We start from the raw sequence: 22,068 nt of genomic DNA, 5'->3' as shown, positions 1-22,068 counted from the left end.
CATGATCTTGCTTAAGGTTGTGCTACTATAGAGTGTGTTATAGTATGTTGCGGGACTTCCCATATGTCCCTGCCACTTTGGGCCTCTAGTGTCATTTTCTTCGTTGATCGTTCATTTGTGTTGGGATTGATCTCTACTGCCACGTGGAACCTTGCAGGCCCCATGTCTGCATATACGGTGTATATATATATAATTTTTATTTTTTTGAAATATGAGTGTGTAAATTATATACATAATTGATCACATATGAATATAATAGTACTACAAATTTTCCCAACAATATAATGCACATAAAATTTCCATAATATTGTGGACTCATTAAATAAATATAATATATTACTTTGTCGAGATGTCAATGAAAAGCACTTACTGCAATACTCTTGGTACTACAAATTTTCTCCACATAATATGCCTAATGGAGAATGAATTTATTTATACAAGTATAGATATTTTTACCATTCACCATCTGTCACATCAATATTGTATTATTACTGTAAATTTTAGCAACAGAATGGGATAGGGGAGAATATGAAAAGGGAAAATATAATTGGTTCCTCATCAATTAGAAAAGTCTTGTCAATCACCACCACTAGCAAATAGACAACTTGTTAATTTTTATAAAATGAATGTTTTTGTATTTCTCTCCCCACTCACTATTAAAGAGCAAGTATTATTCTATTGAAGTTAAAGGAGGAACATACAGCTTAACACATTGTCAAATACTTAAAAGAGGGTTAAAAGTAGGTAGTTCCTCTTCCAAAGCGAGTATTACTATTATAGACCAAACTAATTGTCTAACCATTTTATTTTTCGATCATGAAATTTCAGATCTTGGAAATTGCTATGGCATTGGACGGCAATCCAAGCAATCTAGAGATCTCAGGAAACTTTTCCTGATCTCCGTACCTTTTCAGTTTCTGCAGGCGAGCTGCTCCCCAAGCCGCACTGCAGCCTTCACGCGCCGTCCTCGCCGTCGTGGGCCGACTCAACGATCCCCATCTTCATTCTTCACATTCGCCCTTCACTTTCAGGCCCCTCAGCACGTCACGCAGGGCCAACTCGGCCCAATCTTAGACCTAACCAGCACCATGAAGAACTCGGGCTGACTCGCACCTAGATCTAGCTCGCTCATGTACACCACGCCTCGGTCGCTCCTCATCATCACATAGTCGTGGGCCAGCGCCAGCATGAAGCCGGCGGCGACAGCATGCCCCGTCAGAGCGGCTATGGTGGGCATGTGAAAGGAAAAGAGTTCCGTGACGAGGCGCTTGAAAATGTGAAGCATGTGGCCGAGGCGGGCCTGGGCCACAGGCAAGGAGGCCGCAACGAGGGCCCAAGGGAGATCCAGGCCGTTGGAGAAGAATTTGCCGTGGGCAGTCGTGACGAGAACTGAACCGAGGGAGGCTTGGGCCTTGACTTGGAAAAGAGCGGCCAGGATGGATTCGATGAAGGGTGGGCTCAGCCGGTGCTCGTCGTTGCCGGTCAGAGTTAGAATGAAAAGCTCGCCGCGCTTCTCAACGCTGCACGGTTTCGGGAATATTGGTCGATACTCTCTAACCAATCAATTATCAAGCTAGCTATAACTGACGGAAGCTTTTTTTTTTCTTCTTTTAAAAATGTTAGGCAATTATAATTAATGCCTATACTCCAAATAAATTTGTGGCTTTTTAGCCCACTCTAAGTATCTACCTTTAAGTTAAATCGAACATAGTTCAAGTGGTTGAGACATTATCTCTGACCAACGGATCATGAGTTCAAACCCCCACCGCTATATATTATATAAAAAATATATATACGCTCGACGTACAAGAGCGTGGACAATTCTACTATCACTATATCTCTATCAAATATCCTCTTGCTCACGAAAGGTACATATATGATATATATATGAATAATTGGCTGATACAGATTGTATCATAATAGAAAATGTAGCAATAAAGTCATAACCTTTCTAATAAACTACTACATTCCATGGCTCCTAATCCGTCCAAAGCTTAGAACAAGATGGAAGAAACTCAACAAATAACATGCTATTTAAAACACACTTTGCTTTTGGTTTTGGCATTATCACAGGGAGCAAAAGAACAGAGAAAAACAAAATTCCTCCAGCTAATCGATGAAAACAGAGTCCAGAATTATTGAGTTTTACAACACCGTATCAACCAAAACACTCCAACAAACAAATCCACCAAGACGACATGTCGTTCATTTGGCTTACTGCTTACATCTTTCCATTTAATCCATCCAGTAACGGAGTCATTTCAGGATACAGACTCTTCCTAATCTGTGCGTAAGCTCCCCCCTCCCACTTTCTCTTCGCCAATTTTTGTCCCATCGCCACCGCAGCCTCCATCAACCCCTCCTCGCCGTCATGGGCTGCATCGGCGATTCCCAACTTCACCGCCGATTCGCCGTTCACCTTCATCCCCGTCAGCAACACATCTCGCCGGACTGAAGCTGACCCGATTTTCGACCTCATCAATGCCGCAAAGTAGTCGGGCATGGTTAAACCCAAATCAACCTATCAATAAATGGAAATGTTAAATGTCCATAAATATCGGTGAGAATCTATATATAAAAATTAAATTTAGCTAACCTAAAAGCACCCATAAATAGGGGTGAGAAAAATTTATATATGTATATATATTAATTAAGCTTGAGAGTAAATTAGAATGTGCATTAAATATTATTAAGAGTAGGGTAGACAAAATACAACCCATCAAAATATATATAAATTAAATTTATCTAACCCATCAAAATCAAAATCTCCTCCCTTCTCATTAACCTCTCTGTTGTATATATAAGACTAGACTCACCAAAATCTCCTCCCTTCTCATTAACCTCCCTGCTGTATATATAAGACTAGACTCACCAAAATCATTTGAGCTAATCATTGGAGCCTATAAACAAGGAAACTAAATAATTACATATACAATATAATACAGAATATTCTACTCTAACATAGGGTCTATTTATCCTTAACAAAAAGGAGGAGGTCTTGTATTTGAATCAATATTGTTTCCTCTCTAATCATAGGATAAATTTACCTGATCCAGCTTAAGCTTTTTAAGCTTTTTTAAGTTGAATAGTGGTTTATTAATCTTTAACCAATAGTTCCAATTTAATACTTATGGTTAACTTTTTTTTAAAACCCAATTAGGGTGGGATAGAAGTGTCATAGCCATTTGAACTTATGCATCGTCAGTTTAAAATTTAAAACATATAAAACTAGACATCGTTCCTTAGATTCGTTTTGTACTTAAAAAAACAAAACTAGAGTAATTAAATTGAAATTTCTAAAATTGGACTAAGGTGAAACACTGATTAATCAGTTAAAAAAAAAGAAGTTAAGTCTCAAGCATGATTAGATTATCAATAAGAACTTAGTCCAAGGGGATGGATTATGATAACTTAATATTATATATGAGGAAAATTACAATACAAAAATTCGAACATAAATTTAATTATATATAATATCTAAAAAAAGTGGTAATTAATCAAACCTCACTCATGTAGAGCACGCCTTTATCGCGCCTCATGAGGACGAAATCGTGGGCGAGCGCGAGAAGGAAGCCGGCGGCGGCGGCGTGGCCGGAGACAGCGGCGATGGTGGGCATGGGGAGGGAGAGGAGGGCGGCAACAACTGGCTTGAAGATGTGGACCATGTGGGCTAGGCGGTCAGTGGCGGCAGATTTGGAGCCGGCGGCTTGGGCCCAAGGAAGGTCGAAGCCGTTGGAGAAGAAGCGGCCATGGGAAGTGGTGAGGAGAACCGAGCCGCGCGTGGCTTGGGACTTGACTTGGGAAAGAAGAGAGAGGAGGGAGGAAACGAAGGGTGGGCCGATCCAGTGCTCGTTGTCGCCGGTGAGAGTGAGGATGAAGACATCGCCACGCTTCTCAAGAGTGCACATGTTTGAAGCAATGGATGACAGGTTTCTGAATTGTTTGTGTAAATAAATAGGGATAGAATTAAATAGAATCATATCAAGGAATGATGAGAGAGAGTGGAAAGTTAGGCACGCATTTTTAAGTTGAAGGGATGAGGAATGAGGAGGACATCTGCCCATCCCCTTCGCGTCTTATTACACGTTTTGATAAGTAGATTGCATAATTTTGGTCCGGGTTACATGCTTCCAACGACCGCTACACACACCTTGCCTGTGTCAATCCATCGAGCCAGTTTAACGTAACTAATTTCAGTATAACTCAACAAATTTAGGTATATATATTCGTCGTGAATTCGAATGGATCTTCCTCCTATTGTATTAGAAAAAAAAGTTGATCCTAACAAAAAAAAAAAGAAATAGAAGATAGATAAAGTAGATGTCTCTCATCTTATATATATATATATATATGGTCGTCTATGATTTCAGGTCGTTCGATTATTCTCTAATTTTTGACATTGATTTTGCTTAGTATTTGAAATCATATTCTAAAATATATATATATATATATATATATATAATTAAAAAGATCGTGTGAGTGATGAATCTAAAATTTTGAATCATTATCTAAATTTTATGCAAGAAAAGGATTAACACTAGGAAAATACTTAATTGGCTAGGTGTTTGTTTGTTCGGACTCGAAGGAAGAAGTACATATCAAATTACCTTGAGTTATGCTCTTATTTGTCATTACTTTATTATAGTTCATTGCCCTTATCATTTTGTTTTTACTGAATTCAAACCCTACTACCTTTGCTTTTAAGCTTTTGATAAATTTTCAAAATTAAAGTCAAACTATAGAATTAAATTGACAGTTTAACAATTGATTAATATAGTAGTCACACAACATTTGTACTGAAATTGATTGACCCGATCGATTTCATCCTCATTTCACACTTTCTCACTTTTATTCCATCCCTTTAAAATATCAAGCTGCTCATCACAACAAAGATATTATATGTTACCTCTGTCAATCGAAAGCACATTGTCTTTCACTGAAAGTGTTGAGATATTTATTGCTTTTAGTGCTGTCTGATTCACAGGCCATTAACTGAAATCAAATTTGTGGAAATGTTAAAAGAAGACCTAAAAACTTTGTAAAAAAAGAGCCATAAAACTCAATTCCAAAAATCCCAAAACCAATTATGTAAACAATCTAAGGAAAGTAAAAACCGGATTATCTCGTTGATTAAATATTTCAAGACAAAAAAACTCGTTTTTTGTTTGAGATCAAAATCACTCCAGAAACAAGATAGATCAATTCTCATTTGAATGATGCTAGCATGCAAGCTGTCATAAAATTGCAACAATACATTAGCTCTTTAACTAAAATAAAGATTTAAGGATAATTTCATTACATCTTAACTATATATCATGACTTTAAAAAAACCACAAATTGATTTTATATAGTCACTTGGGCAATCATGTGAAAAGTCCTCAAATAAGTAAATGAAAGGACTTGTAACCTACTAGAAATTAAAGGACTTTAAAATACAAAGATACCTAACATCCAAGAAAATGAAAAGACACATGACCTCCAATAAAGTGAAAAAACTTTGAAATTAAAAGGTTTATAACTACTGAATTAAATACGACATTGCAATTTTTATCCCTTTGACTTAGTGTCGAGATTCATACCACTATTGCAAAGAATCTTGGAATAATATTAGTATGAGGTGGGACTATAGTCTATACTATACTTTATAGAGTCTTGCTTCCTCAAAGAGTTTGGATTTTCTGGAATGAACATAATTAATATTGGTGCGGCTAAACTAGGAAAAAACGAAACAACCTCACACTCAGATGGCAACATTATAATTCAAAAACTTTAAAGTGAATAAAAAAGGAAAATAATTAATCGCCTGTCAAATGGTAAAATAAAATTAAAAAAAATATATATATATATATTTCGTTTTTACCATTTTGCCGGTTCTTTTTCCCGCAAAAATTTTTGCCGATTAGCACAGTAAGCGGCGCACGAGCAGTAAAAAAGACCGCGAAGTTGAGCATACAAATACTGGTTCGCGCCAACATTCTCTCCTGTTCTTATAAACAAACCCGAAACCCTTCCTTCAATCCACAGTTCCCGATTTCCACATTTTTTCTCTGAAGCGGAGAAAAGTTCAATGGTTTGACGATTTCCCTCGCACCCCAACTTTCTAATCAATCCGACCATGGAGGCAAACGGCATTCTAGAAGAGAAAATCAAGAAGGTTCGATCGGCGGTAGGCCCCGAGTTACCGGAATCATTCATCGTGAGGACTCTGTCGAGGAACGGCGACGATTCAGATGAGGCTATTAAATACATTCTCCAAAATCCTGGGTTCTTGGCCAAACCCTTGACTGTCGTGCGGACGGTCACGAGCACCGGTGCTCGAGTTTCGGCCCAGATTAAGCAGGATGATGATCCTATGGAGTCCAAGGAAGAAGCGAAACCGACTGGAACAAACTCAACGGTCCGAGTAAAGGAGGAACCGGTTTCAGGGCTCGAAGACGAAGGCGTAGAGAGCGGGGAAGTGAGCTCGGATCGCCCAAAGGTTTTGCCTAAAGTAATTGGAACGTCTAGAATGACATTCGAAGAATTTATTCAACTGACGAACACGAAAATTATGAGTGACGAGGAATGTCGCAAGATCCTAAAGGAAAATCCGGCTGCAGTGGGGGTAAAACCGAGCAGCCTTTCAAGTGCGAAGGTTGAAGTAAAGGAGGAAGTGGTTGAGACGATTGCACAACCTGGTGCTAATGCAAATGCGAGAGTGAAGGAAGAACCAGATTTGGAGTTTAAGAACAGAGTATTTGCAAAAGAAGCAACCGCAGGAACTGAAAAAGTTCCAATTTTGGTTCCAGGAAAGTCTAAAATGCATTCGGTTGATTCAAGTAGTATACAGAAGAAAGGAACAGTGTCTAATGATGGGAGATGCAAGGTGGAAGATGGGGATTTCCCAGTTGAGCCAGATTGGTTTTTGGTGGGAAGGACAATGGTCACGGCCATGTCCACAACGAAGGGGAATAAATTGGCAGACAATGAAATTGTTAGTTTTGCATTTCATTCTTCAAGCTCAAGATTTAACGCGCAATGGATTGTTCGATTCTCAACAAAACGTCATGGAGAGGTGTGTGATAGATAGTAGTTTGAACCATTTTATTCTCGTGAAATTTCATTACATGTGATTCATCTCCTGTGCTATATACGTGTAAAATGACAATAAATATAATCTGTCTAATGTAAACTTTTTGCTGTGATTATTTTTAGATCGGTCGCCTACCAATGGAGTGGGCAAAATGTGTAGTTCCACTTGTCAACTCCGGGAAAGTTAAAATTCTTGGACGGTGTATAGCTGCACCGGGAAACCTTCACATAATGCAAGAGATCCTGCTATATGTTAGGTAGTGTGATGAATTAAGTTGGTTTGTTTTTCCCTTTATTCTTTTGGGATCTTGGATTTTTATGGCAACCTCAACTGAAATCAGAAGTGCTAATGAATTTCAATGGTTATCTATTTGGCAGCTTTTATATTCATCGCTCGGTATTCTCAGACATTGATACGGCTTCATGGAAGTTGGAGGCCACACACATTGACTCTACAATTTACCCTCTTCTAACCCTTTTCAAATTACTGAAAATCAAACCATACCAGAAGGTTATCATCCATTAAGAATTGTTCATAAGAAAATAATGCACTATGACTTAATCAGTTTTTCAGTTTGTTTTCTTACTCTATGTTCTGATATTTTCAGGCTGAATTTACTCCAGAAGAACTTGATTCACGGAAGCGCCTGCTAAAGCTTGAAGTATGTTGAAAAATTTTCTACTCATGTTATGGTTTCTGTAGTAATGTGTTATTTTTGCTCACTTGTTACTCCCGATCTTAGTCAACTTTTGTATGTTTTTTAAAATGAAATTCTGATACTGAGGATTAATTAATCCTATGATGGCCTATATGATATAGTTTTGATTTTCCATGTGCATTTGAGTGTGCATTGAATGCATGTCTGCAAATAGGAGGAATGATAATGAACATGGTTTTCTTAATAACTGGTGGAAAAATGTGATTTAGTTGATTCTTGATGTTCACATCTTTCTGCCCTGCTGATGGAATACCCCCAACTATGTTGGATCGTTTAACAATTTGGAAAAACACGCCATTGACAAATAACAGTCCCTCTCAAAGAAAGACCATTAACATTATCACCCAATCATATTGTAAATACTGTCATACTGTTGTAGACTACGAAATGAAACAGACATCAGGCACTCATTTTAGACAGGCATAAATCTTTTCTGCTGACATTTCCAGGCTTGTTAAAATAACCAATTCTGTTAGAATAGGACGATCCAGATGAATCAGCATCAATGCTACCTATTGTGAAGCGAAGAAAGGGTTGCCAGCAATTTGCAGATCAGAACAAAGATGACCAAACTCTTAATGAATCGTCACTGACTAAGCTTGTTGGTGCAGCGGATATGTATAATTTGGATGTAAGTCACATGGCAATCTTATTCTATCTTTTATTCGCGGCCCATGACAAGGTTTCTCCTGTGAAACTTACACTCTGTGCATAGTTATACTCATTAGGATATTTATGTGAAATTCAGGAAATGGAGCCTCCACTTACACTGACATGCGATCTAAGGCCTTATCAGAAACAAGCTCTTTACTGGATGTCTGAGTTAGAGAAGGGGATCGATGTTGAAAAGGCTGCACAAACCCTTCATCCATGCTGGGCAGCCTATCGTGTTTGTGATGAGTATGTACTTTTAGTCCATGGAAAAGGTGCTGGCGAGGAGCAAAAGAAAAGAAGAGAGAGAGAGAGAGAGAGAGGGAGGGAGAGAGAGAGGAAATAAACTCCTTTATTGTAGTGTCTCATATTTGCCATGAAAGAAATTGAATTGTTTTCCAATTTGCAGGAGAGCGTTCTCAATTTATGTGAACATTTTCTCCGGGGAGTCGACTACAAAATTCCCAACTGCTACGCAGATGGCAAGAGGAGGGGTTAGTTTTCATATAAAGCCATGATTAAATTTAGTTTTATGAATCTTTTTTTGTCTATAGGTAGGATTTACTTGTACTTAACTTGTGATGTAAATGTGTAGATACTCGCAGACGCTATGGGGCTTGGCAAGACTGTTATGACAATTGCTCTAATACTTGCGAGAATGGGGAGAGGATGTCTTGATAACCGAAAGCCTGCTGTGAATAAGAATGATGCTACTGAGAAGAGGAGTCCAAATTCCACCGATAAAGCAAAGGGTGGCACTCTTATTGTTTGTCCAATGGCTTTGTTGGGCCAATGGAAGGTATATATCCTCTTTTGAAAATCCATAGACGTCCTTTTGTTTAAATTCAAAAGCTTTATCAGTCCCTGATGCTGAAAGGAGATACATCAATCTTGCTGCTGAAAACCTTACCGAACCACAAAATGCATCTGCATTATATTTTCTCTCTTATGATCATTTTGAATTTTGCAACCACAGGAGGAACTTGAAACACATTCAGAGCCTGAGAGTATTTCCATATTTGTTCACTATGGTGGTGACAGAACCAATAACCCTGATGTGTTATCAGGATATGATGTTGTCTTGACAACGTATGGTGTCCTAACGTCGGCCTATAAGAGTGTGAGTGGTTATATGCTATTCCCAACTTCACAGTACACATTAACGATGATGGAATTCTTTTTCCCAATGTTCACTCTTCCGTCTCACGTTTTATGGCCCCTTCACTTCTAATGCAGGATGGAGAGTGTAGTATTTACCACAGAGTTGATTGGTACAGAGTGGTGCTAGATGAAGCCCATACAATTAAATCATCAAAGACACAAACTGCGCAGGCTGCCTTTACGTTGAACTCGTATTGTCGATGGTGTCTTACAGGAACCCCCCTCCAGGTCCACATTGCCAATTTTCTCTAGTATTTTATATGATAACGTTATGAAAAAATTGTACTTCCTTTCATATTTTTTTTTGTTTAATAAACTTGGCATCTTTTATGTTTTATTCTTGTTCGATGAACTTGACATCCGATCTTTTTCTGGTAGTAAAAACTCAGTCACGATATAAGGAATAAGTTATAATTTGTGCTCTAGCATCTTATTTAAGATATTTTTTTTTTTTGTTTTGCTACAGAATAACTTGGAAGACCTTTTCAGCCTCTTATGCTTCTTGCGGGTGGAGCCATGGTGCAATTGGGCATGGTAGGAGATGATAGTGTTAATTCTAACTTTTTTTAGTTCAGCATATTTTGGTTTGAGCTGGATTGCTCATGTTGGTAGGTCTTGCTAACTTTTCTACCCCCTACCTGAAATTTTGGATTTGGTTAGGTGGAACAAATTGATTCAAAGGCCTTATGAAAATGGTGATCCTAGAGGCTTGAGACTGATCAAGGCTATCTTGAGGCCACTTATGTTGAGGAGAACTAAAGATACAAAGGATGCAAAAGGAAGGTAGTTTTTACTTTTTCGCTACATTCTCATAATTCTTATTCCCCACTAGGGACTTAAAGGCATTTGACATTTTTCTCTTCTGATTTAGGCCTATTCTTGTTCTCCCTCCAACTGATATTCAAACCGTCACGTGCAAACAGTCAGAGGCTGAACGTGATTTTTATGATGCACTTTTTAAGAGATCCAAAGTAAGTTGTTCAGAGTAGATTGATCTTTAGTTAAGTTTAAATTGCAGAAGCAAGCAAGAAGATATAACACCATATTCTCTTTTGCTTGTCAAGTTCACAAGTAGATTAGTAGCTCTCAGTAAAAAACAATCTCAAACGACAAGTGGCTTGGCCAAGAACGTTACTCACCATTCTTTTATGTGAATCAACAGGTCCAATTTGACCAGTTTGTGGCTCAAGGAAAGGTTCTCCACAACTATGCAAACATCCTAGAGCTATTGCTCCGACTTAGGCAGTGTTGCAACCACCCATTTCTTGTAATGAGGTAGGGATGAGCAAAATGAAGAATTAAAAAAACACATGGTTTCCTGTTTTCTGACATTCTATTGCAAACCATCCTTTTGGTTTGATAAACTTGCAGCCGAGGAGATTTGCAACAGTATGCAAACTTGAACAAGCTTGCAAGAAGGTTCCTCGAGTCCAACAGCGATTCTATCACGATGGAGCAGGCTGCACCCACCCGAGCATATGTGGAAGAGGTTGTAGAGTGCATTCGGTGGGGTGAAAACACTGAGTGTCCTATATGTATGGAGTTTGCTGACGACCCTGTGCTCACCCCATGTGCGCACAGGATGTGCAGGGAGTGTCTCCTCTCAAGCTGGAGGACTCCAACAACTGGGCTGTGCCCAATTTGTAGGCAATTGCTCAGGAAAACCGACCTCGTAACATGTCCATCAGAGAGTCCTTTTCGCGTGGACGTTGAGAAGAACTGGAAAGAGTCTTCAAAAGTATCAAAACTGCTGGAATGCTTGGAACAGATTCATCAGTCGGGTTCAGGTGAACAGAGCATTGTTTTTAGCCAGTGGACCATGTTTTTTGATCTTCTAGAGATCCCGTTGAAGAGAAGAAAAATTGGATTCTTTAGATTTGATGGAAAGTTGTCGCAGAAACAAAGGGAAAGAGTTCTAAAAGAGTTCAGTGAAAGCAAGGAGAAAAAGGTATATGAACATTATTTCGCATTGCTTCTCGTTTAGCTTCATGTTTCTTACTCTATTTTTCCGCTTAAAACTTCAGGTGATGCTAATATCTCTGAAAGCTGGTGGGGTTGGATTGAATCTAACCGCAGCTTCGAATGTCTTCATAATGGTACTTCACTTCAGTTTCTAGTTATTTTTTTCCTTTTGAAATGGGAAGGAACTGAATGGAGATCTTCAGTAATTATAGACATTTTTGTGTGTCAATACTACATTTAAGTTTGGTTCATGATCTTTAGGACCCATGGTGGAATCCTGCGGTCGAGGAACAGGCAATCATGAGAATTCATCGTATTGGCCAGAAGAGAACAGTCCGTGTCAGAAGATTCATTGTCAAGGTGAATTTTTGATTTTCTTAACCTTCTAGAAAATTCTTTCTTCAGATCCATGTCAAATTTGACGTTGCAAAGAAATTGAACCCCGTTCGTTCTTCAATACTTGGTCAAACGTCAAAGGTCAAAACTTATAATTTTGTATGTGATTCGACCACGTGGACAGGACACCGTGGAGGAACGCATGCAACAAGTTCAGGCCAGGAAGCAGCGAATGATCGCCGGTGCCCTCACTGACGAGGAAGTTCGGACGGCCAGGATTGAAGAGCTCAAGATGCTTTTTAGATAAACGGTGTTAATTTATTATTCGTTTTTTTTTTCTTTTTAGTAAATATTACTGCATCATCCAGATGCCATATGCCCAAAGGAATAGAATTCCTATGGGCCTTAACTTTTGTAAAGTCAGCACCAAGCGGATGCTGTTTTGTAAATTGGAAAAGAAAGGGTCATTTTGTTGGAAAGTCTTAATTCCAAAAGGGAGATACAAACGGAATATTCGATTGGGCAGGGCAACCAACCATTTGCAATACTCGAATGACCTGGGCCAGACACGTGTAGGGTAGCGGTTACGTTGAAATTTTCAGAATTGACCACGTAACTAAGCTAATTTGTTCCCGTTAGAATAGCTCAGACGAATGTTATCTTTACACGTGGAACAGCGGTGCGATTCAGGTGTCGGGGCGGGGGATCCTATTCCTAGCTCCCAAGGCTTTTTTTAAGGATGGGTTCGGAGTGGGACCGGTCTCCAACCCGGCGTTTGACCATTCAATAAATAAATGTAGCGTTGCATTGCAATCTGAATTCTGAAATCCCTCACTGTTGTCTGGAAACTCATTTCCACTCTCTTACCCACTGTAATCTGCAGAGAGAAATCTGGTTTTTCTCGTTTGAACACACATGGGCGATGCAGAGAGAAGAGGCGCCGGCGATTCAGTGAGCCAGGAGGCGACCCGGCTGCAGAGGCGGGCTCCGTCGTCGATTCAGATAAGCCGGCCGGCGAGCTGGAACGTGGCGATCCCGTTGCTATCCCCGCTGGTGTCTCCTTGCTTGGAGCAAGTCGATGTTTTGATGGGTGAGAACAAGGCGAGGGAGGAGGCGAGGTCGCGGGACAAACCGGCCACCTTTACAAGGTGGAAGCACCCGGCGGCTCCATTCTATTATGGGCCTGTCCAGAGGACCACCCCCTTTGTGCCCGTCTGATTTCATTTTATTTTATTTCCTTCCTCTGCTTCCAACATGGAACACTTTGTTGTATCATGTATGTATAAATTTGCCTTTAAAAAAAAAATTATAATTATATACAAGCGTTTTTTCTTCGTAAATCTTCTTGAAGGAGAAGGAGCGAGAAGCTCAAATGGGGTCTTTGTATTTTGTAATGAACCAAAATTTTTAATGGTTTTGGATTTGCGTTAATTTTCTTCCATTTTCTCAGCGAATCTGGTTGGAAGTGGGAGTTAGACGATTGTTTAAATTTTATTAGAAATTTTTTTGAAGTAGACAAATTTGTGGGTATGGGAAGGGGCCGAAGCAGTGGTTATGAAACCTCAACCTCGACCTCTGGCGGGACCAGACATGACGTGGCAGCACAACAGAAGCATTTTTCCATTTGGTCCCTCCTTCATTTTCTCTTTCACTTTCAAGTTCCAACGAACTTAATTTTATTCACAGTTGTCTTTTTCTAAAATAGTCTAGACAACACGCATATGTTTTTTAGATTAAGTTACCACTATGTTGTTTTCTTTGGGTTTAGTTTTAATTTTTCTAGATCACAAATGTAGGGGTAGGATTTGAAGATAACCGACTTTCTTATCAATTGAGTTGGATTCAAATGAATTCAAACCTAATGATTAAGCAACTTCAAAATGGTGTAATTAGTTTGTTTTTCTTTTTCCTTTTTATCATGTTTATTTACGTTTTACATGGACCAAGTTTTTTATTAAAATGATTTTAATAATTATTGACCTTCATGTTTTCTATTTTTTTTGGCTCTATTTAATTGTTTTTTAACATGATATCAGTATTGTTTTTATGGAACGGGAAAAAACAGAAATATAAAGAAATCAAAATTATCTTCTCTCTCTCTTTTTCTTTCTGGCATAGGTAGAAAATAAAAATAATCAATACAACGAGTATTTTTTAAATAATAAAAGGAGTCTTCTATCTTCTGTTGCCTTAAGAAAATCAAGATTACAATAGAATAAAAAAGTTTGTAACAATTCAGAAGATTTAAAATTATAAAAGAGCGATTAATATACATTTAATGATATTAAATAAGGTGTGCACCCGTTCCAACGTTCAAACTTTAAATTATATATATATATATATATATATATATATAATCAATTGTAATTATTTGTTTGAAACGCGTGGTGGCTAGTGTTGTCATGATAATTCAAATTTTCCATTTGTTCATTTGAGAAAAAAAAGTATTATGCAAGAAAAAGTAAACTATGGTCTATGACATAAGCTTGAATTTTAAAGAGAAGGCAAACAATACAATATTTGAAGACTTAATTTAATATAATTAACTCACACCCTAGCAATTCCTTTTATTGAAGGTTTCAATTTTAAATTTTGAACTAAACAAGAATAATACACAGTCGTTTGGTATTATAATAGAATTGTAATAACCACTTGTTTTTTTTAATTTTATTTTACTATACAAAATTTTAATTTATAATGAAAAAAGATTGACGGCAGTTGATGAACAAATATCAATTGACATAATATATAAATTAATAGTAGATTCTTTAACAAAGACTTGAAAAAATAATATGTGAAAAGAAAGCTTTTAATAAGAAAATATCGAAAGACCAAATGATATAGTGTCAGAAGAAATTAAAAGAATACATATATATGTTAAAGGTATGGTTTATGAAAGTGAAACTTTTGAAAAATACTTTTTTTCCTCCTAGTATTGATGGAGTTATTGAGATCATTTTATTTTTTTTAGTAAAAGACAAAAATTAAAATAAAATGTCTGAAGAAAATTAAATGAAACAGATAGGGATATATATAGTCTAAAAAAATCAAAAGAAAATTTTTGGCTCTTTCTTGTTTTGCCTCTTTTCACCGAAAGTTTATTGATGTTCAATTGAAATACTAAGAATGAGATTGAGAAGCACTGTTAAAAAAACATTCGTTAAATGCTAACATTTTTAAGTATTTTTAGAATTTAAAAATCGTACTTTATTCCGTAAAAATGACGGAAAAATGTTAACACTTTACAAGAACACCTACGGCTTAAAAAACATTGGAAGAATGCAACTTGTAAATAAATAAATAAAAAAAAAAAACCGACTGTAACAGTCTTGAATGAAAAATTAAAACAAATATCATTTGTAAAGGCAATTTATAATTATTTTCAGTAATCTTGTTATCTTCCCAACTCAAAAAATCATGTTTACGTATAATTTATTACAATTAAATACCCAAATCCCGAAAAGTTAGGAGCAACTAAGTTTAAAATTGTAGCCACCAACGACCATATAATGATATTCATGTGTGTCAAATGTTGGAGAGTGATTATTTATTACCATCTTGTATTTCTATATCTTCTTCTTTTCTTTTAAAGGAAAAATCATTTCATTCAAAAGTAGTGAGAAACATATTAGGAAGGGAGGTCATGAGAAAACACTCTAATCTAAAGAAATGGTTGATATATCGTAGTTAAAAAGAAAGGAGATTTAGAGGACCAAGGCCATGTGATCTAACTGAATCCGAGAAGGTGTGACTATTACGCTCCAACCAAATTGACCATAAAGGAGAGAGCCAATTGTTGTACACCAAAGGATATTCCTTCTATTGCATGTAGAGACACTAAAGATTCCTTTAACATAATATCTGTAAATTCAGGGAGCCCATAGAGATGTTAAAGACATAAAAAAGCACGTACCAAAGTTTTAAGGTGAATGGCAAATGCAAAAATAAATGATCCAAAGATTCTGATGAACGATTGCAAAGGACACACCAATTTAGACTGATAAGGAGCAAAGGGTACCTTGATTGAAGTTTGTCATATGTGTTGAGCCCTCGATGAATAGTACACCAGAAAAAGAACTTGCACTTTTTTTGGGAAAGGGAGATCCCAAAAAGATGAGAAGAAATCCATTGTAAGCCTTAGTGATAATGTATTTCTATCTTAACTATCGACTAGTTTGACTACCTTCAAATTCTTGACAAGTAGAAGAAAAAGACAAAAAGAAGGAGAAAAAAAATATTTTATATACTTTCTAAAAAAATAAATTAACAGTTAAACTTTTAGCGATAGAATAGTATTTGGGTCGATTTCATTCTTGGGATCATTGGGGTTGATCAAAAAAACCGACAACCCAAAGAATTCGAGCAACTCAATCCATGCAAGTTGGTAAAAGTTGGATTGGGTTGGATAAAAGCTCGGTTTGGGTCGGGTTACAATTTTTCTGAGTCCAGCAGTTCGGTTTGATTCATGGATTCAACAAAAAATAATTTCGGTTAACTTGAACTGAAACAAATATATATATATATACACACACTTTTAGTTGTTCGGGGTTCAATTTTGCACTTGCTCCTCTTCCTCCCTCTTCTTTCACCTCTCTCATCTCCTTCAACTCTCCCCTTCAATCTCATCTCCCTCGAATCTCTCCTTCAATTTCATCTCGTTGCAGCCGTGCTAGCGTTGTCGACGTTTTCCCCTTCAATCTCATCTCCCTCGAATCTCTCCTTCAATTTCATCTCGTTGCAGCCGTGTTAGCGTCGTCGACGTTTGTCACTCGTAATAGCGGTTGCCTGTCATTGTTGTTTACGCCATTTTTGCATATGCTATTCCTTCTTTGGTTTTTGTTAGGCTTGTGGGCACCAGATCGAGTCTATTACATAAATTCCTTTGTGATTAGCAACTCAATTGAAGGAATCGAGAAAACCTTCTGTTGCTATTAATTTTTGAAGCAGATCGGCACATTCCTTAATGAGGAGAAGGTCAATGACGATAGCCACACCATTCGTTCAGGTAAGGGTAAGATGAGGAAGAGGAACGGTCGCTATGTTGCTCGCCTCTCTTCCCTAAACCCTTAGGGAAAAGAAAAAAAATATGAGCAACCCGATGACTCGACCCAACCCAACCCGACAATTTTGGATTGGGTTGCATTAACCATTTTTATTGGTTTATTTGGTTCCCTTATTTAATCAACTTGAAAATTTGGATTGGTCTAAAATACTCCTTGAACCCGATCCAATCCAACTCGTGAACCCGACCGATGATCATCATCATCTTGAAGTTTACCTATTTATTGGTGAAATAATGCAACAAACATTTTGAAGAAATTAAAAGGTAGTGGACAGATATTGTAAAATGAAAAAGCCCATTGGTCCACTTAGAAAATGAGGAAGTTAATTTAGGCCCAATGCCATTTCCCTCTCTTTCACACTCACTACTTCTCTTGTTTCGAGAAAAAACAAAACAAAACAAAAGTGCTTACTGCTTACTGTTGCTTAGGCCACCACGCGCACGCCACCCACAAAAACCCTAATTTCCAAGAACCCCTAAAAGCAGTGCGTCCGCGGACGACCAAACTCACCTCTATTAATAAACAAAGACCAGGTATCACGAATCAATAACATTTCTTTTTTTTTTGGGTTTGCTTGTTTTTATCAAATAAGCTTCTAACAAGTTTCCTGTGCTGTTTTTTGCTAATATATTATTACACACGTCCTGTAATTCATCAATATACAACACAACAGTTAAAAAAAAAAAAAACAATTGGGGGAAATTGAGATTTGACCAATTAGTAAATTAGAAACTAGTGCTGCCTATCTATCTCTGGGTTTATTCTTCTCTCTCTGCTCTTTGATACCGTCCGGTAGTGGAAGTGGTGGCAAGCAATCCAAAGGGTTTCCTTTAATTTACTCTTTCCCTCTTTGCATCTAATCTTTTCTCCCACTCTCTCACCATATGGGTTTTTGTTTCTCTCCTCTCCCCACCAATAACCCAACAAGGGTTTCTGTTTCTTTCCCCCACAATTCACAGATCACCAAAACCCATTAATCCTACACCCTAATTCAACCTCAAACATTTGATTTTTTTTCCTCTTGATTTCGTGGGGAAGAGGAAGGGGAAATCTGGCGAATCCTTGGTGGACGACGCAGGTGGGGCTGGCCGGGGTGGATCACCCGGCGGTCAACTCACCGATCTTCAAACAAAGCGATGAAAACAGCGGCGGCAGCAGAGAGGATGATGAGGAGGACCGAGATCACGAGGCTAAAGAAGGCGCCGTCGAACCCGGAACCCGGAGACCCAGAGGCCGCCCACCCGGATCCAAAAACAAACCTAAACCTCCCATCTTCGTCACGCGCGACAGCCCCAACGCGCTCCGGAGCTACGTCCTCGAGGTCTCCGGCGGATCCGACGTGGCCGATTGCATTGCCCAATTCGCCCGCAAGCGCCAGCGTGGCGTCTGCGTCCTCAGTGCCACCGGCTTGGTCGCCAACGTCACCCTACGCCAGCCCGCCGCTCCTGCATCCGTAATGCCACTCCAAGGGAGGTTCGAGATTCTCTCTCTCACCGGCGCCTTCCTGCCCGGCCCTGCTCCGCCCGGATCCACCGGCCTCACCGTTTACTTATCCGGCGGTCAGGGCCAGGTCGTCGGTGGGACCGTCGTCGGCTCGCTCGTCGCTGCCGGGCCTATCATGGTAATTGCTGCAACTTTTGCTAATGCAACTTATGAGAGATTGCCTCTTGAAGATTCTGACGACCACGACGGCAGCGCCTCCGCCGCCCATGGCGCTGGACCGAGAAGCCCGCCGCCTGCAGGCCAGATGCAGACCGGGATGCCGCCTGAACCAACTTTACCGTTGTACAATCTACTGCCGGACATGATTCCCAACGGAGTTCATGAGCAGCTTGCCCACGACGGGTATGGTTATGTCCGGCCCCCGTATTGAATTGAAACAAAAGTAAGAAATTTGCAAAAATCATTAGCCTAGCCCTAAGCTAGATGGGGAAATTTTAAGATGGGTGATGAACTGATGATGATCTTATTTATGGGAAGATTAATAATTGTGAACAACAAGAAGAAGGAGATTGAGAGAAATTAGGGTTGATGAGATTTTAAGAAAAAAAAAAAGAAGAAGACGAAAAAGAAGAAAGCAGAAGAGAAAAAGATGATGTTTCTTTGTTGTTTGTTGTTCATATAGTAATTAATTAGCTTGAGCTTGGGCTCTCCCTTGTTTCTAATCTCCTTTTTTTTTCTTTTTCTTTTTGTGGTTGAAATCAATAAAGGAATTAAAAGATAATTGGCTTGTCTTTTCAATTGTTTTTTGTTGTTTACCCTTTTGGATAAGATTGTTGTTGTTAATTCTTCTGTCGTATAAATTCGATTTTATCATTTGGTTTATGAAGTCTAATTGTATGGGGTTAATTTAGATTGGAGATTTGGAAAGATGAAGCTCAAGCTGAAACTCAATATACTTGGCGTGTTCATTTCTTCATGCATTTGGCAGCTTCCTTTTTTATGTATTGAGAACTGTGTTTTTTCTTTTGATGAAAAAAATTAGGGGCTATATGATGGATGTACCAGAAGAACTGGTCTCTCCCTATGTCTGCAACGATATTGATTTGTCCAATATTTAAACTCGTAACTTTGCTTTTGAATTTCATTAAAAAAATCTTTTTTAGTTAAAAAAAATGTGGGATGGATATCAAATATTCTTAAGGTAATAAGTGTATTATTAATATTAGAACATAGAGTTGAATTAATAATTGTCCGTGAAAACTGAAAAGATGCGATTACTTTTATTTTTCTAGATTATGATCGTATAGATGATATGATATATTGGGAACATTGGAACATGTTCTCCCCGAGCTTTTATGATTAAGGATCTCAGTATGTAATAAATTTACGCTTTTTTTTTCTTTTTAAGATATGAGTCCAACAAAGGAGTGGAGAGTCCAAACATTTAACGTTTACCATATAGTAATTAATACTTTAATCTATTTTGAAGTATGTTCATATATGCTAAATTAAGATTTAAACCATCAATATGAGTTTGACCCATAACAAAAAAGAAAAAAATGGCACGAACACACCTTTTAGAAACAATAGTGCGACTCCAATTTGTTTAATATCTACCTATCTTTCTACTATTTCTTTGTCTTGTTCTATAAATCTCAGCAAGGCAGGTCACAAAAGTAACCATCTCATCAAAGTAGTGACTAAATTTATTATTTAACTTGCATTCCAAGATTGTCTAATAACTGTAGCTATTAATTAAACTTATGGTTTTTTTTTTTTTTAGTATAACTTGAACCATAGAAGAGTTAAGTTGGAATGACATATATCCCATTATAAAACTTTGGGCTATTATATATATTATGTATAAGAAATAAATGTCTTGCGAAGCCGACAAGTTGATTAGGCCATTTTGTTCACATGTGAAATATTACAATATTAAATTACCATTAGGGTTTAATATATATTGTCATTGATGAGCTCATTATCTCGGCAAACCTTTTAATTAAGGACGATTGCTACACCATCCATTTCCCCAAAACATAAGCAATCATTATTCAGAGGCTCTATTTTTGTATATTCATTTCTTAAAAACTATTTTTCCTGTTGTTTTTTATTCATTTCTTCAGCATATTTATTTAAAAATATACTGCATTAAACAAAGGTTATACTTGAAAAAAATTATTACTCGCTACGAAATATTAATTAAAAAATACATGAAAATTGTAAAATATTAAATTCTTTTTTCTATATCAACTTGAGCATATATAAGACATATATCCTAAATCAAAAGGTTCAGAAGTTCAAATTCCGACCTCCCCATGATGTTGATGAACTCAAAAAATAATAATGATGAAAATTCTATTTTCTATCATTTTTTAATTCCAAATTGGTTAAAATACGTATTTTGGTCCCTATAATTTTATTGGATTCATTTTGGTTCATATACTTTCAAAATATTTATTTTGGTATTTGTACTTTTAATTTTTGTTTGTTTTAGTCTTTTACTTTCAAAGCATTTGTTTTGATCCCCTATCCTTTTAAAAAGTGACAATGTTGGTTTTTATTTGTAAAATTTTAACACAAATTCTACACATAACAGAGATCTTTTAAGATAAAGTCATTGTTACATTTCAAGAAATATATTGAGCGTATTGTCGTGTTGAAATTAGATTGAAAAAATGAGATTAAAAATAAAATTAAGAGAACCAAAATGGTGACACTTTCTTTAAAAGTATAGGGGTGACGAAAATGAACATTTTAAAAACAAGGACTAAAATGAACAAAAGTTAAAAGTATATAGATGAAAATAAATATTTTGATAAAGCACGCGGACAAAAATAAACTAAAAGTTGAAACTACCAAATAGGTATTTTAACCAAAAATGTTAGAAGTTTGAATTCCGATCCCACCTTGAACTAAAAACATTATAATAAAAAAATGGTTGGTATCATTTTCTATTTTCCAATTTGTTTATAAGAGTCAATTGTGACAAACAAGTTTTTTAATTAAAACTTTTTTTAACAATATTTTTTAAAACAATGTTACAAATTTTAAATATTACTTCCAAACAATTGGTTAATTATGAGCTAAAAACTCTCTGCCTCCCCTCCAATATATAGTTTATACAATTGCATACCATACAATAAATACTATATATCCATAATCTATATGTGGAGAGAGATGAGTTTTCATTTTTTCCAAAGGAGAGATTTGGGTTTTCCCCAGCCACTTGTTAAGCTTTCACTTTCTTCAAGATATGCAATGTGGGAATTAAAGAAGGGATTTCAAACTTCCAAAAGGCATTCCCACTTATGGTCAAAGCAATCAAAGATAGGATAGAGATCAACAAAGATAACCATAAACTTGATTTAATATTTATATCACTACACACACACACACATATATATATATATATATATAATTTAATTTGATACCAAAAAATTCCACACAATTTCAAAAACACACTCAGTGTCATAGTTCCCCATTCCCTATTATAGTTTTTAGAATCATTCAAAATAATTAAATGTTATAAGACAAATAAATGTCATTTCTTTTTAAATTGGGGGTACAATAAGAAAAATGATTTTAAAAATAGGTTTAATTAAGGGCGAAAGGGGAATCTCACCCACTAAACAAAAAACAAAATTAATGAAACATAGACC

The 22,068-nt window shown here is 37.0% G+C and overlaps 2 protein-coding genes and 2 pseudogenes across 2 annotated transcripts; 2 read left to right on the top strand and 2 right to left on the bottom strand.

Annotated features, from left to right (window-relative positions):
• Positions 1-590: 590 nt before the first annotated feature.
• Positions 591-1,973, bottom strand: LOC148211114 (enoyl-CoA delta isomerase 2, peroxisomal pseudogene; annotated as a pseudogene).
• A 60-nt stretch (positions 1,974-2,033) lies between these two features.
• On the bottom strand, positions 2,034-3,954 carry LOC111013487 (enoyl-CoA delta isomerase 2, peroxisomal-like). The gene is made up of 2 exons (XM_022287940.2): positions 3,504-3,954; positions 2,034-2,521 (listed from the first exon to the last, which is right to left on the bottom strand). Exons 1-2 carry the CDS (start codon positions 3,906-3,908, stop codon positions 2,222-2,224), a joined length of 705 nt encoding a protein of 234 aa, XP_022143632.2. The 5' UTR covers positions 3,909-3,954; the 3' UTR covers positions 2,034-2,221.
• Positions 3,955-5,967: 2,013 nt separating this feature from the next.
• Positions 5,968-12,719, top strand: LOC111018785 (Helicase protein with RING/U-box domain-containing protein). The gene is made up of 18 exons (XM_022295031.2): positions 5,968-7,054; positions 7,195-7,328; positions 7,450-7,582; positions 7,680-7,733; positions 8,272-8,421; positions 8,539-8,690; positions 8,851-8,935; positions 9,037-9,240; positions 9,418-9,561; positions 9,678-9,830; positions 10,069-10,136; positions 10,263-10,385; positions 10,474-10,573; positions 10,765-10,877; positions 10,974-11,550; positions 11,627-11,698; positions 11,826-11,924; positions 12,085-12,719. Exons 1-18 carry the CDS (start codon positions 6,116-6,118, stop codon positions 12,205-12,207), a joined length of 3,423 nt encoding a protein of 1,140 aa, XP_022150723.1. The 5' UTR covers positions 5,968-6,115; the 3' UTR covers positions 12,208-12,719.
• A 5,253-nt stretch (positions 12,720-17,972) lies between these two features.
• LOC148211113 (AT-hook motif nuclear-localized protein 20 pseudogene) lies at positions 17,973-19,204 on the top strand (annotated as a pseudogene).
• Positions 19,205-22,068: the final 2,864 nt, after the last annotated feature.

This window comes from Momordica charantia (assembly GCF_013281855.1).
Source record: "Momordica charantia cultivar OHB3-1 chromosome 5 unlocalized genomic scaffold, Mcharantia_2.0 BLBB01000005.1, whole genome shotgun sequence".
NCBI lineage: Eukaryota > Viridiplantae > Streptophyta > Magnoliopsida > Cucurbitales > Cucurbitaceae > Momordica > Momordica charantia.
The sequence above is the reverse complement of the archived record's forward strand: the minus strand, read 5'-3'. Positions and strand labels throughout refer to the sequence as shown.